This window comes from Typopeltis vanoorti, chromosome 12, assembly GCF_054136105.1.
Source record: "Typopeltis vanoorti isolate ZY-2024b chromosome 12, IOZ_Tvanoo_1.0, whole genome shotgun sequence".
In the NCBI taxonomy this organism is placed as follows: domain Eukaryota; kingdom Metazoa; phylum Arthropoda; class Arachnida; order Uropygi; family Thelyphonidae; genus Typopeltis; species Typopeltis vanoorti.
In genome coordinates this window covers 110,727,640-110,741,881 of record NC_143560.1, presented here as the reverse complement: position 1 = coordinate 110,741,881, position 14,242 = coordinate 110,727,640, and the positions used below count along the sequence as shown (strand labels likewise).

Sequence of the window (14,242 nt, the reverse complement as noted above, 5' to 3'; positions counted from 1 at the left end):
TGCAAAGATATGTGACAGGATACCACATAGAAGTTTAGTGCATAAATTTAAATGAATGAAAAATGGATATAAAGCTGGTAATATGGATAAGAGGATGATTGACTTTTACTTTAATGATACAGGAAATGATCTGAGGAGAAATAACCAGCATAATGATGAAAAACTCAGTAGGATAAGAGTTAATAAAGATAAAATAAAGAACCTGAAGATGGATTTAATTAGACTGATAAGTGAACAGAAAATAACTGTTGCTATTATGATGTAAAATTGTGTAATTTCGGATGAAAAGATTACAAGCTGTGTACTACATTCGTAGAACTGGACTGGCCAAGTTGACCAAGTGGTTAGTGTATCTACTCTCCAGCCAAGAGGCTGTTGGTTCGAATCCCACCAAGAGCATGGATGTTTGTGATCGTCCTACTAACCAATTATCATATGTACTGGTGTGATCTGTGTCCTGGCAGAGTATGACCTTGGATGTCTTTGCACCATTGAAAATCTTTTTTTTTTTTTTTTTTTTTTTTTTTTTTTTATGTATTAGGCCTAGTGGCCTAATATATAAAAAACTGTGCTTAGCTCTTCCATACCCATCCCAAGGATAAGGTGGTTAGCCTATGCCTCCCAGTGTGTCCTATGTCTGTAGATGCATGTGTTCAAGTGGCCAGTTTGCCTGTTCTGAGGGACAAAAAACCTGAGTTTCTGGATGAAGGAAACCCCCCACCCTACCTCCGTATGAGACCGGCTAACTCACCTTTTGTCAAAAGAGACCAGATAAAAGTTCCTCACGTCACTGACAGGAATCGAACCCAGGTCTTTCCGACCAAAGGGCTTTGTCTATACCGACTGAGCTATGGAGGCTCAAATAAAAATAATAATAATAAATAAATAAATCATAGAACTGGGCTGTGTGAATTGATAAGGCCAAGGATTTCAGATTGAGGGGTGGACAGACATACTCCCCTAGAAGTGAACAAAATAGCTTGCAGAATCACCTGGCTGGTGAAGAAACATGTTGCCAAGCAAAAATGGATATTATCAACCCTCTATATAAGACTTAGATCTGAGAATTGGTTAGAAATAAAGCACTTGATCAAAGACTAGAGACTGTAAAAATTAAGATATTAGAAAGAAACTTGACATGTTAGCATTCAAGAATGTGTGAACAGAGCTCATCTAAGGTAGTATGACCACTTAAACAGAATGGTTAGTAAAACAGGTGTTTGATAACAAGATGACAGAAAAGAGATCTAGGTGGATAGATGGTCATAAAACTGCCTTAGAAGAACAAATGTTAGATATGACTATATTGCAGCATTGACAGACAAGTGATAAACTAATTTGGAGGTAAATTATTAATAGGAGATTAACAATAATGTAAACTTAATCTATATAGTATACTGTCATGGCATCCTGAACACCCTTTGAGGGTAAATATCAGGAAATTGATGGTGATGATAATGATAAAGCCTTCATACAGCCACGTGTGGATTACTTCTGAACACTGATTTGGTTTGGGGATGAGGAAATAATGGAGGGGAATCCAGGGGCACGTAACAATACTATGTGAATGCTCTCTATGAGGACAGATTGAACATTTAACTGGGTCAAGAAAATTGGCTGATGGAAGGAAAAGCGACGGCATGACAGAAACTACTGTATGTTACTAGGGAGTTTTATAAGACTCATGCAGTAGAAATTTTTTAAGACAAGAAGGGAAAGAACAAGTGGTCATCTTTTGGAACTCTTGTTCACTCCCCTAGAAATTGTTTAAGTGTGTAATGTCAGCAACAATTTAGGAAATAGATTATCTGTTTGAAGAGTGGTCAATGAATGGAATGAGTCAGAAGTCACTGATGACTGTTGAGCGATTTCAAGGAAAAATATATTTAAATAAAGATGATTTAGTACATCTCATATGGTGGCAGCAGTTCCCCCCAACACACACACACACAAGAAACTCAGATTTTTCAACCTGCATACAAACTGTATATCTGTGTATGTACACTCACAGAATATAAAGTATGATAGGTGGTTTGAGTGATGTGGCCTCTCTTCCTGAGTCAGACTCCTTGGAGGTCTCTTGCAATAATAATATATAGTATACATGTGTGTGTGTTAATGTGAGTGTACACACACACACACACACACACACACACACACACACACACACACACACACACATTCTTCTTACAAGAGACCTGTGGGGAGTCTGACTCAGGAAAGGAGGCCACATATTTCTCACTCTATTTATAATATCTTCTCTGGAATTTATTCATACTATCTCACTCATCACCTCCAAAGCAGGCCATTCCAATCATGCACTGCTCTGTAAGCAAAAAATCTAGCTCTCGCTCATTTTCTGAGCAAATTCATTCTCAACTTTAACCAATTCTCCCTCATCTCTTCCCACCCTTCATAAAGTGAATAATTCCATGATATTGACCCTTCCAAAAATTTATAGGTCTCTATCATATCACCCATCTTTCTCCTGTTTGCTAGTATCTGCAGTTCATGAGCTCTCAATCTGTCCTCATAATCTATATTCTACAGTCTACATATCATTAACACTCTCCTTTGCACCCTTTTCACTGATTTGGTGGTGTTTTCCCTTACAACCCTAAATTGTGACCTGGGATACAACTATTTTATTATTGCATTTCAAGTGACAAGTTATCCTGTTTTTCATGTCTATACATATGCATATACAGTATATCCCTATGTGTGTGTGTGTGTGTGTGTGTGTGTGTGTGTGTGTGTGTGTGCACGCATGCGTGCATGTGTGCACACATACACACAAAATATGTTACCATTACAGTATACAATTCAAATAATCTACAGAATAGCAGATCATTTTGAAGAATGATCTGCTATTTGAAAAATTTATAGAATAAATTCCTTAATGTAGTAAATCACTTAGGTATTCTATAGAATAACTAAAATAGTTATTATATTTAGTCACTCAAGAAAATACTAAATAGTTAAAGTGTATAAAAAAAATAAATATTGGTTGACAAAATATTGCAATGGTCTAATATATGTATTTCTAAAATAATTAACATGATTTTCATTTTCACAAATTAATTTATATGTCCAATGAATACAAATGAAAAACTTAATTGTAAAAATCATATGTTAATGTAAATGCAGGCCTGTGGCGATGTGTGGTTAGCATATCTTGTCTCCAACAATCAAGCCCTAAGTTTGAAACTCACTATGGACAATGACGTTTGTGACAATGAACTAGATTGCATTCTGAACTATACAAAAGATTTCTTTTCATAACACACATTTTGTGGGACAACATCTTTAATTACATACACATTTCACAAACCTATGATTGTGCTGTAGGCACACTTCAAAAAGACATTTTCTGGTAGCACTTCTCAAAAAATAAGTTTTTCCTCATGAGCACCAAGTGCCCAATTTATAAGAACCATCTTCATTTTTTCCAAGTATAACAGCTAATACAGAGTGAGCATTATAGCATACCTCAGGAATTTAAATATGCACTGTAGAACCAATATAAGTTTCAGGATGTCCTGCATCAAAAGTATTTATTTATTATTATGTGTGTGTGTAATTATAATTATTCAAATAATTTATTTCAATCAATATACTCTTCCTCAGCTTCCATACAGCGTTTTACATGGTCAATTAATTAGTTAAATGAGTTTTTTTTATATTGGTTTTTGGGATACTGTTGAGGATTGTGGTTACTGCCACTTGAATGTTTTCAATGGTGTCGTATCACTTTCCTTTCATCGGCAAATGAAGTTGAGGGAAGACAAAGAAGTCACAGGGTGTTAATAGGGCGAGTGATCCAACACACAAACTTGGTTTTTGCTCAAAAACTGTCTCACAATTTTTGAACGATGAGATGGTGCATTATAGTACAAAAGTGACAAGCAGCCTGCATCACGATATTCATGCCATACGTGACGAATTCTCGCAATCAATTGCTTGAAAACTTCGAGATAAAACTCACCATTGACCGTTTGGCCTGGCAGAATGAATTCTTTATGGATAATGCCCTTGGAATTGTAGAAACAAATCAGCATTGGCTTTACTTCTGACTTCTTCAAGCGACTTTTTTTCGGATGCCCCTCTTCTGGTGGTCTCCACTCAGCACTCTGGCATTTGGTTTCGGGCTCATACTCAAAACACCACGTTTTGTCACCAGTAACGATCGTTTCAAGGAAGTTTGAGTCCTTATGAGCGGTTTTAATGAGGTCCTTGCAGTGTTCAATTCAATACATTCTTTGGTCGTCAGTCAACTTGTGGGGAATAAATTGCGAATTCAATTTACAAAGGCCCAAACTCTCAGTCAAAATGTTGTGCACAGTTGATTTTGGAATTCCCAATTCATATTCAATCAATCTCACGGATGATTTCAGGTTTCCTTTGATGAAATCACGCACTTTTTGGATGTTAACTAAGCTCAGTCCAGTTTTTGGACGGCCCAGCTTTTCATCATCCTGAAGCATCTCACAACCACTTTGAAATCACTTAACCCACTTATAAACTTGAGTACGGGATAGGCATTCATCACCGTACACTTTTTGAAGCATCTGATGCGTTTCGATAAAACTCTTACCAAGTGTAACACAAAAGTCAATTGCAGCACTCTGTTTGAAATTCATTTTCCAACCGTTCGTCAAAACACACTGTCACTCTTGGCACTATAACTCTGCTTCTAATGAAACAAATGTCATAAACAGCTGACACAACATTAATGAAGGTTGCCGCTTTCCACAACAAAAAGATACAACAGGTGGCCCCACTAGTTTCTTCTATTTTCGAAAAGCTCTGTTTCTTTTTAGATAGAGGGTGTACATACTTAAATCTTCATTGGCTTGTTCTCATTGTTTTAAAAGTTTTCTTTTTATTGCACAAAATTCACAAAAAATTATGCAGTAAAAACAATTTGAATCATCATCTGCATCTAATATTAAGTGTAAATGTGTGCCGAAATAGATTCTTAAAAACATACCAAAGGTTTTGTTATAATGTAAAAATGTAGGCTGATTAAATTAATCAGCCTATATTTCTACATTTTAACTTATATGTGTATCTGTACATAGTTCAAAAATTTCTTCATGGTAGTTTTCTTTATCAGAAAATTTTCATTTTGAATGTTTTCCAAAGCTTTGTTAAAAGAACTTCCTATGAAGCAATGTTTGGTACTGGAGATAAAAGTAGGGTTGTCTATTTCAATATTACCTAAAGACATATTTGAGAATGGAAAAGATGAAGATTAAAATTTTATAAAGATTTTGCACTTGGTTGCAATTAAAATAAAGTTGACTATAAATTATATTCTCAATTAATCCTTTATCCAAGAGTAAGCAAACAAAGTTTGCATGTGAAGTATCTTCCCAACTATGTTACATGTATATATAGAGGTGATGACTTCACTTTGATTGCCTTAGTACCCCATAATGCAGAGCACACTTCCAAAAGGAAGTGTGGAAGTGAATAATGTATTATGTAAGGGATCACTACTCATACCTGTTTTGACCTTCATTAAATTTCTTGGAAACATTAATTTAAGATTTAAATCTGTTGAAATCAGAGTAAGAGTGATTTATGCCAGAGTGGTTAAACATCACATTTTACTCCACCCTTGTTACAATGGAACTACCATATACTCTTTCCATTCCTGTGAGATTTATTCTGAACTGAGACCAAATCACACAAATATGATATGTCAAGGGCCCAACTAGTTTGGCTAAATATTTCTTTAGCAAACATGCTGATTTTCCATCTATCCTTATTGCAGAATTCTCACCCAAGTTATCCAACAGCTCTAGAATGATCCTCTTCCTCATACCTCTATCCCTTCATCCAATGTAGTGGTAGCACCATGTGCCAAATTAAATACACCACATTGATAGATCTCAGCAAAGTGAGCACTCATTATATGAGCATCTGCTTTTGATAAAGGGTACCATCTCAATTCAGCAAAATTATTCCTCAACATTCATTCTTTCATTTCTTATAGCATAACGACCAAAATTCTTCTGGGTAAACTTTAGCTGGCACAGCCAATTTATTTTCAGACTAACTTATATATAATGCTCTTAACATTTGTAGTTTGTAATTTCTATATTTCATAACTCCTCTCATCCTTATTCTTACAATATCTTTTCATATCCACTTCATTCCCACCCGAGCTGGTTGTTGAATTCTAGGGACACATTCAGATATTGCAACATTTAAGAATCTTTTCAAAGCTTTCAATGCAATTAAATTAAAAATTTCAAAAAATTATATTCTTGTTTAATCATTTATCCAAGTGTAAGCAAACAAAGTTTGTGTGTGAAGTTGATTAGGCTACTTGTATATAGAGGTTAATGATGTCACATTAATTGCCTTAGTCTCTCATAATGCAAAGCACACATCCTTTCAGGTGTGTATAATACTATGTATTATGGGAAAGGCTACTACCCAGACAGTGTTTGACCTTTACTAAGGTCTCATCAATGGTGTAGAAAGTTTTTTACCTCGAGTTCATTATACGTTAAAGATACCAAAAAATTTTATACTTGGTTTTAATCCTTATCCCAAGTAAGCAAAACAAAGTTTTGGACATGAAATATATTCACGTCTAACCTACTTGTTATATAGAGGCTAATGACTTTGTATCGCTTGTCTTAGTATGTATCCCATAATGCAAAGCATACCTGCTTTCAGGCATGTGTAATGCAATGCATAATGAGAAGGGTCACTACCCAGACTGGTTTCAACCTTTATTGAAGTCTCATCAGTGGGAGCCAGACCTGGTAGAGATACCAAGGTTTAAGTAATGCAGAAGTCATATATATCTCACATACAAGTAGACAAAAGGAGCTTGACCTTATTAATAAAAATCTCTAGATGAGAGAAAGATGTAGAAAGTTTTTTTTACCTTGGTATCTCTTCCATGTCTGGTTCCCACTGATGAGACCTTAATAAAGGTCGAAACTGGTTTGGGTAGTGAACCTTCCCATTATGCATTGCATCATACATGCCTGAAAGGAACTGTGTTGGAATACCAAGGTAAGTGATATGAAGTCATTAACCTTTATATACTTTGTTTGTTTGCTGGACAAATGCCATGAAGAAATTTGGTGAATCCCAAGTAGTTGCACTTGATATCTCTAAAGCCTTTGACCGGGTCTGGCACAAAGGCTTACTAAGCAAACTCCCATCATTTGACAATCCTTCTGCAGATGGATTGCCAGCTTCCTGTCTGGCGAACACTATGGGTGTAGTAGATGGCTCCCTATCCTCTCACCATCCAACTAATGCTGGGGTCCCACAAGGTTCAGTTCTCTCACCGACTCTCTTCCGTCTATATATCAATGACCTACTTCAGTTGACCTCTAACCCAATACACAGTTTTGCAGATGACAACACATTACACTCCTCCCTCTCATTTGACAAACCCTACTCTACACAACTCACTTCAAACCACAGAACATTAACCACCACTGCCCTTAATTCTGACCTCCACAAGCCATCCTCCAATGAGGCTCAGATAACCTAGTCAACTTCAACACTAGTAAAACCCAATTCTGTCTTATTTCTCACAAAAAAGAACCATTTTCCCCCAACATTGTTTTTGATAACACTCAAATTCCCAGACAAGATGAGACCTCTCTCTTCTCGGAATTACCCTGACACCAAGCCTCTCCTGGCATAAACACATCACAACAATTGCATCCTCAGCTTCCAAAAAACTAGGTTTTCTCTTTCGCTCAAGATGCCACTTCACCTCTAAACAGCTGTTAACATTATACAAATCTCAAATCCACCCAGCTATCGAATACTGCTCTCACATTTGGAGTGGGGCTCCTAAAAGCTCCCTCAAAATGCTTGACTCAATACAGAGGAGAGCAATTAGATTGATAAATGACCCATCTCTCACCAACTCACTCCCCTCACTTTCACATAGACGCTTGGTCTCTGCGATTTGTATATTCTATAAATATTTCCATGGAAAATGTTCATCCGAAACAGCATCAATAATTCCCCCACTCTGTACTAAGCCCATTGAGACACGTACAGCTACTGCCCAACATCCTTTCACAGTACAACTTGAAACCCACAGAACAAGTTTATTTTCCTCCTCCTTCATCCCTGCTACTACTGCGGTACTGTGGAATAGTTTTCCCCTTGACGTATTTCCCAAGGAATGCAACATACAGGCTTTTAAATCAAATGTAAATAAGTTTCTCCTTTCCCAACCCACTACCCATATATGGTACTAACGTTCTATAGGTTGACCAGCCAACCTCCTGTATATGGGCCAACATTAAAAAAAAATACAAGTAGCTTAGACGTGAATATATTTCATGTGCATAACTTTGTTTTGCTTACTTGGGATAAGGATTAAAACCAAGTATAAGATTTCTTGGTATCTTTGCAGTACATATAATAAACCCAAGATAAAAAACTTTATACATCTTCCTCTCATCCGGAGATTTTTATTAATAAGGTCAAGCACTTTTTGTCGACTTGTATATGAGATAAATATGACTTCTGCATTACTTCAACCTTGATATCTCCTGGATCTGGCTCCCGTTGATGAGACCTCAATAAAGGTTGAAACCGGTCTGGGTAGTGACCCTTCCCATTATGCATTGCGTTATACATGCCTGAAAGGGGGTGTGCTTTGCATTATGGGATACATACTAAGGCAAGTGATATGAAGTAATTAGCCTCTGTATACAAGTAGCTCAGACATGAATAATATTTCATGTGCAAAACTTTGTGTTTACTTACGTGGGATAAGGATTAAAACCAAGTATAAAATTTCATGGTATCTTTAATGTCTCATCAACGGGTACCAGACCCAGAAGAAATACCAAGGTTGAAGTAATACAAAAGTCATTTGTTTGCTTACACTTGGATAAAGGATTAAACAATTAATTTAATGGTGATTAAACATCATTAATCATTTCCATCTTAATTCAGTATATAACATTTCCTAATTGGAACATCCATATACTTTCCTATTTCCCAAGTCAGTATGGTACAATCACTATCAGCAATCTGGTAGTAAAACAGTCACAGCTTTAACTGAGAACTTCTTCTGATGCTATGATCACATCTAATGCTCTTTCAACAATAAGTTCCTTTTTACACATGCAGCTGAGAGAGTTCTCTTGATAGCTTAATAAATTCTCCTTCATTCTTATGAATTTTCTCTGCTACCCAATCAATGTTCAGATAATTCAAGTCATCCATAATAATTAATATTTAGTACCTATCAGGATAATCTGGCTATTCATTTCACTGTCCCCAGCAAATGAATTACCAATTCTGTACCTTACCATACATTTTATCCTGTTAGCCTCTGCTTCACACCAGATAGCCTCAAACTCACTGCTACATAGAACATTATTACTATAATTGCTTTCATGAATTTCTATCCTGAATGGACTCAAATCGTATGATATGATTAGGAGTATCCCAATTTCCTCTATCTATCTTTTCTTAAAATAGTATAAACTTTATACTCAATTCCAGTTACTACATATAACTCCCAGAAACCAGGTTTTCAAATGTCAACAATGACAGGCCACAATGTCATTCACCTCTTTGTTATTGAAGCTCTTGGCATTTGTGTATAGACTTAAGTTATCTCCTGGTTTTTTTCATATATTTACGTCAGCAGTCTAATTGGATCACCTGGGCAAAGTTCTCATTCCTACCCCCACAGACACTGAAAAAAGTCTGAATCCAAAGCATACAGATCCACTTTTATCTGATTCATAACTCAGTATAAACTTTATACTCAATTCCAGTTACTACATATAACTCCCAGAAACCAGGTTTTCAAATGTCAACAATGACAGGCCACAATGTCATTCACCTCTTTGTTATTGAAGCTCTTGGCATTTGTGTATAGACTTAAGTTATCTCCTGGTTTTTTTCATATATTTATGTCAGCAGTCTAATTGGATCACCTGGGCAAAGTTCTCATTCCTACCCCCACAGACACTGAAAAAAGTCTGAATCCAAAGCATACAGATCCACTTTTATCTGATTCATAGCCATGCCCACAGAGATTAATATCATAATTATATCTGCATAACTTTGTGGAACTTATGCACACATTCTCACTATTCCTCCCATTATCTAGCCTTTTTTTGACTCTCTGGATTCAGTCTCACCCTAATAAATAAGTCTTTTCTACCACCACCAAACTCACTCGACATCAAAAATCTCACACCTCAACATCAAATCAAATTTGATTTGTTGTTGAAATGGGCGTGAGATTTTTTATTTGAGTTATAATTTCTATCATAACTCAGAAATAAAGTAATATTTTCACTCTATCCCTATTTTTCCTTACTTCTTCCATCAATCCTTTCATATTCTCTCTCATACTGTATTTATCACTACTTAATTACTAATCATTTGTTCCTATGAATAGTATGATCTCTTACTTATCTTTTCTGTTTCATCATATGTTTAATTTGTATTCATTGCATTCTTAATTTTCACTTCCCAGTCACTTCAAGCTTTTAATTTGTGACCAACATTACTACTCCCATTTTCTTACATTCTAATTGACTTTGATTATTATTATTATTTACTAACAGCATACCAACTTCCTTACTCTGCAATCACTTATTGCTCTGCTTATTTTGCTTATCCTGTCTGAGTTTTTTAAATGTTTATCAATTTTATCTATCTCCTGGGTCAACTGTCTAATGATCTGCTTTAACCTGGAAATTTCAAGAACTAAATTATCTTCACCTGTATCAATTAATACCAGTGTTGTAATGCTTTTGTTCAAGTGATAAAGGTTTTCATCTCCAGTATCTACATTAGACATTGCTTTTGGCACTACTTTACTGTTCTGTAGGATTTTGGTGCCATTTGTAAAGGCACCAAATGAACAATATATCTATTGTTCATCTATCTACACATGCATGCAGAGAGAGAGAGAGAGAGAGAAGCACTTCAGGAGGTTCTAGAAATCATGCATAACCAGAATAGAAATTCTGCAGAAGGGATATGTGAGATATCAGAATGTATACTAAAAGAACATTCATGTGAATTGGTTGAGTCTTTCATATATTTCTATATAACTGGCATAATTTTGCTCCACCCATTGTGCAAGGAAGGAGCAAAAACTGATGCTCTAAATGATTCGAATTTTTTGCCATGAATTAAATTAAACCCTAAATTATGCCTAGTGAAAGTAAAAAAGCACCACTCAAAACGAAACAATTTCTTTAAAAGTATCATCATCATCATCATCAAATTCCTGCCATGTACCCTCAAGGGGTGTACAGGATATGACAGTACTACATGAAAAAATTACATCATTACTAACTTCCTATCTACAATTTTCCTCCAAATCAGTCTGTTACTTGTCAAGACTCCAACATTATCAGATCTTATATTTCTATAGTCTAAGGCACTTTGTACCGTATCAATCCACCTATATCTTGGTCTTCCTCTGGGTCGTTTTCCTGCCAACCTGGCAGAGAACACTTGTTTTGCTAATCTTTCCTCTCCCATTCTATTTAAGTGACCATACCATCTGAGATTAGCTCTGCTAACGCATTCCTGGATGCTGACAATGTCAAGTTCTTTCCTAATATCCTCATTTTTAATATGATATTGCCATTGATGCCATCTGTTCACGCCTCTAATCTTTCTCAGGACTCTCATATCTGCGGTCTCTAGTCTTTGGTCAAGTGTTTTACTTCTGACCCAGCTCTCAGATCCATAAGTTAAAATTGGTTTGAACACAGTCTTGTATACAGCTAATTTAGTGTTCCGACTAATTTCTTTCTTATTCCATATGAATTTATTCAATTGACTTCCCACGATACCAGCTTTGCTGATTCTGTTGTCTATTTCTATATTTAGTTTACCATCTTCAGTAAAAATTGTGCCTAAGTAGCTGAAATGTTTTACTTGTTCCACAGGTTCTCCATTCACAAAACAGTTGACATTTTCAATGATTCTGCCTATTTTCATTGTCTTTGTCTTTTTATTGCTGACCTTCATACCATATCTATTACAACAGCTATTCAATTTAGTTAGAGAATCTTGCAGACTTGTAGCAGATTTATATATATTATATTTTTGTTGGCTTTTGGAATGTAACCCTGTTTTTTTTACTGGTTCTTAGTCTGTATAATATGATTTTGCACCACATGAAATTTTACAGGAACTTAACTACCATGTAATACAGTGGTTACTTCTATTTCCAAAACCATATGCTTGCAGTTAACAGCTGATTTTTCAATTTCACAAATGATCTGATGATGTGAAACACATTTCAAAAATAATATTTTAAAATATTATTAAATATAGTATGCCATTTAAAATAAGTAAGTAGAAATGCAATCTGATAAAGTTTCAAATTGCATTTCAGTCATATTTTATAACAAATAGCTCTTATTAGCATTATTTATATATATATTAATTTAGCAAAATACAAATAAGTACAAAATAAACTAAACATTTATTAGCAGAATTTTGTATTTTATCATGTAAAACATTATAGAGCATCTATCTTGCCTACAAAATTGTTTATTGTTATTATTATTATTTGTATTCAATTCCTAAAACATGCATTACTCTTACCTCTCAATATAAAGGCTAGACATGGACCAAATATTATTCCAAATCTCCATTACAGAATTATATTTTGACTGAAGAGGTGCAGTTTTAGAAGTAACTGATCTGTACATATGCTGAATTTCACTAACTTCTGGTTCTAGAGCTTGTAACTCATTTTCAAATTCCTATCAGGATATAATTATAGTTATTATTAATATAAAGAAATATATAACAAAAATAAATCAGGAAAAAAATGAATTGCTGTAAATTAATATTTTATGATAAAAATTACTTCAAAATTGTTAAGTTTAAAAAACAAAAGAGTGGTCTACAAACAGATTCTGGTCAAACAACAAATAATCATTAATGCTACATGCTACTTATCCATGTTTTGCAACCAAAATAATACATTTCAGTCGTAAATATTGGGTTCAAAGAACAGGAGAAACATTTATATGAGCTGTTTCACTCTTTTGTAGCAGGGCTAAATAAGTAACTTATCAGAGAACAAACAGACTAGAAAATGAGAGAGAGAGAGAGAAAAAATAAACCATTATCAATATCAAAAGTTATACCTATAGCAGGCTTCTGGGCATAATAAGTAAAAGGAATTGGCTAATGGATCAAAGCAAAGTACAATAAGTAAAAAGAATTGGGAAGGGGTATGTTTGTTTGTTTTGGGGTTTAATGGCCCAAGGACAGCTATTATCACACTGTGCCAAAAATGTGTAATAAATAACTCAAAATAATAACAAAATCGTAAATGAAACAATTTTTAGAAGTACACTATTTAATAAATAAGTAAGATGACATAAAAACAGTATAGAAAAATAAATGTAAACGACTCATAAAAAATAGATGCAAAAAAGCATAAAAAATTATTAAAATTCATAAAATGTACACAAATGTGAGGCTTTTTAAAAACATATTTACAATAACAAACTAAAAAATATATACTTTATATAAGGTAGTAAAGATTAATACTCCATAAAAACTTAAAAACCAAGATGACAGCTGATGAGACTGATAAAATCTGCCTAAGTGTGTAGGACTCAGATTATAAATGGCACTAAAATAATGACTGCACTCATTGGTGAAACAAGGACAGTCATTAAAATATGAGTGCTGGATAGACCAGAGTCACAAAATTCACACACAGGCACATAATCACCCCTCAGAAGGAAGGAGTGGGTGAAAAGACAATGACCTATGCAGAGCCAAGCAAGAACAACTTCCTCTGTTCAAACTCTGCACATGCTAGAGTGCCATAATTTAATTTCAGGCTTAATTTGGTAGGCTTATTGTTATCTCTCTCTCAAGATAACTGCCAATGGGATAGAAGTTTTTGTCTGATAATCTGTGAATAATCTGTGTATGGTACAGGCAGATGGCGAATGTTTGAGAAATGAACTGACCTTGGAGTATCTGAAGCTTCCTTCCCTTAATCTCAACATGGCTTGGAATTCAATAAAAGCATACATCACAGTGTAGCTCCTATAACTGAAAGAGGTGGTAGTGAATCAGAGAGAAAGCACCAGATGTTGCTATTACTCAAGACTTATTGCCTTTGCAATAGACCTTTGCAAGTCTCAATATAATATGCACCGTTGATAAAATACATTAGTGGAATCTAATGTATTTTAGTACAAGCCCTACCACATTCAGCTCT

The 14,242-nt window shown here is 34.9% G+C and overlaps 1 protein-coding gene across 1 annotated transcript in view; it reads right to left on the bottom strand.

Annotated features, from left to right (window-relative positions):
- Window positions 1-14,242, bottom strand: part of shot (dystonin-like protein short stop) — a 1,304,552-nt gene that overhangs the window by 861,370 nt on the left and 428,940 nt on the right. The window contains exon 26 of the mRNA XM_090402172.1: window positions 12,598-12,758. Coding sequence (XP_090258298.1) covers window positions 12,598-12,758 — 161 coding nt within the window. The remainder of the gene's footprint in view (window positions 1-12,597; window positions 12,759-14,242) is intronic.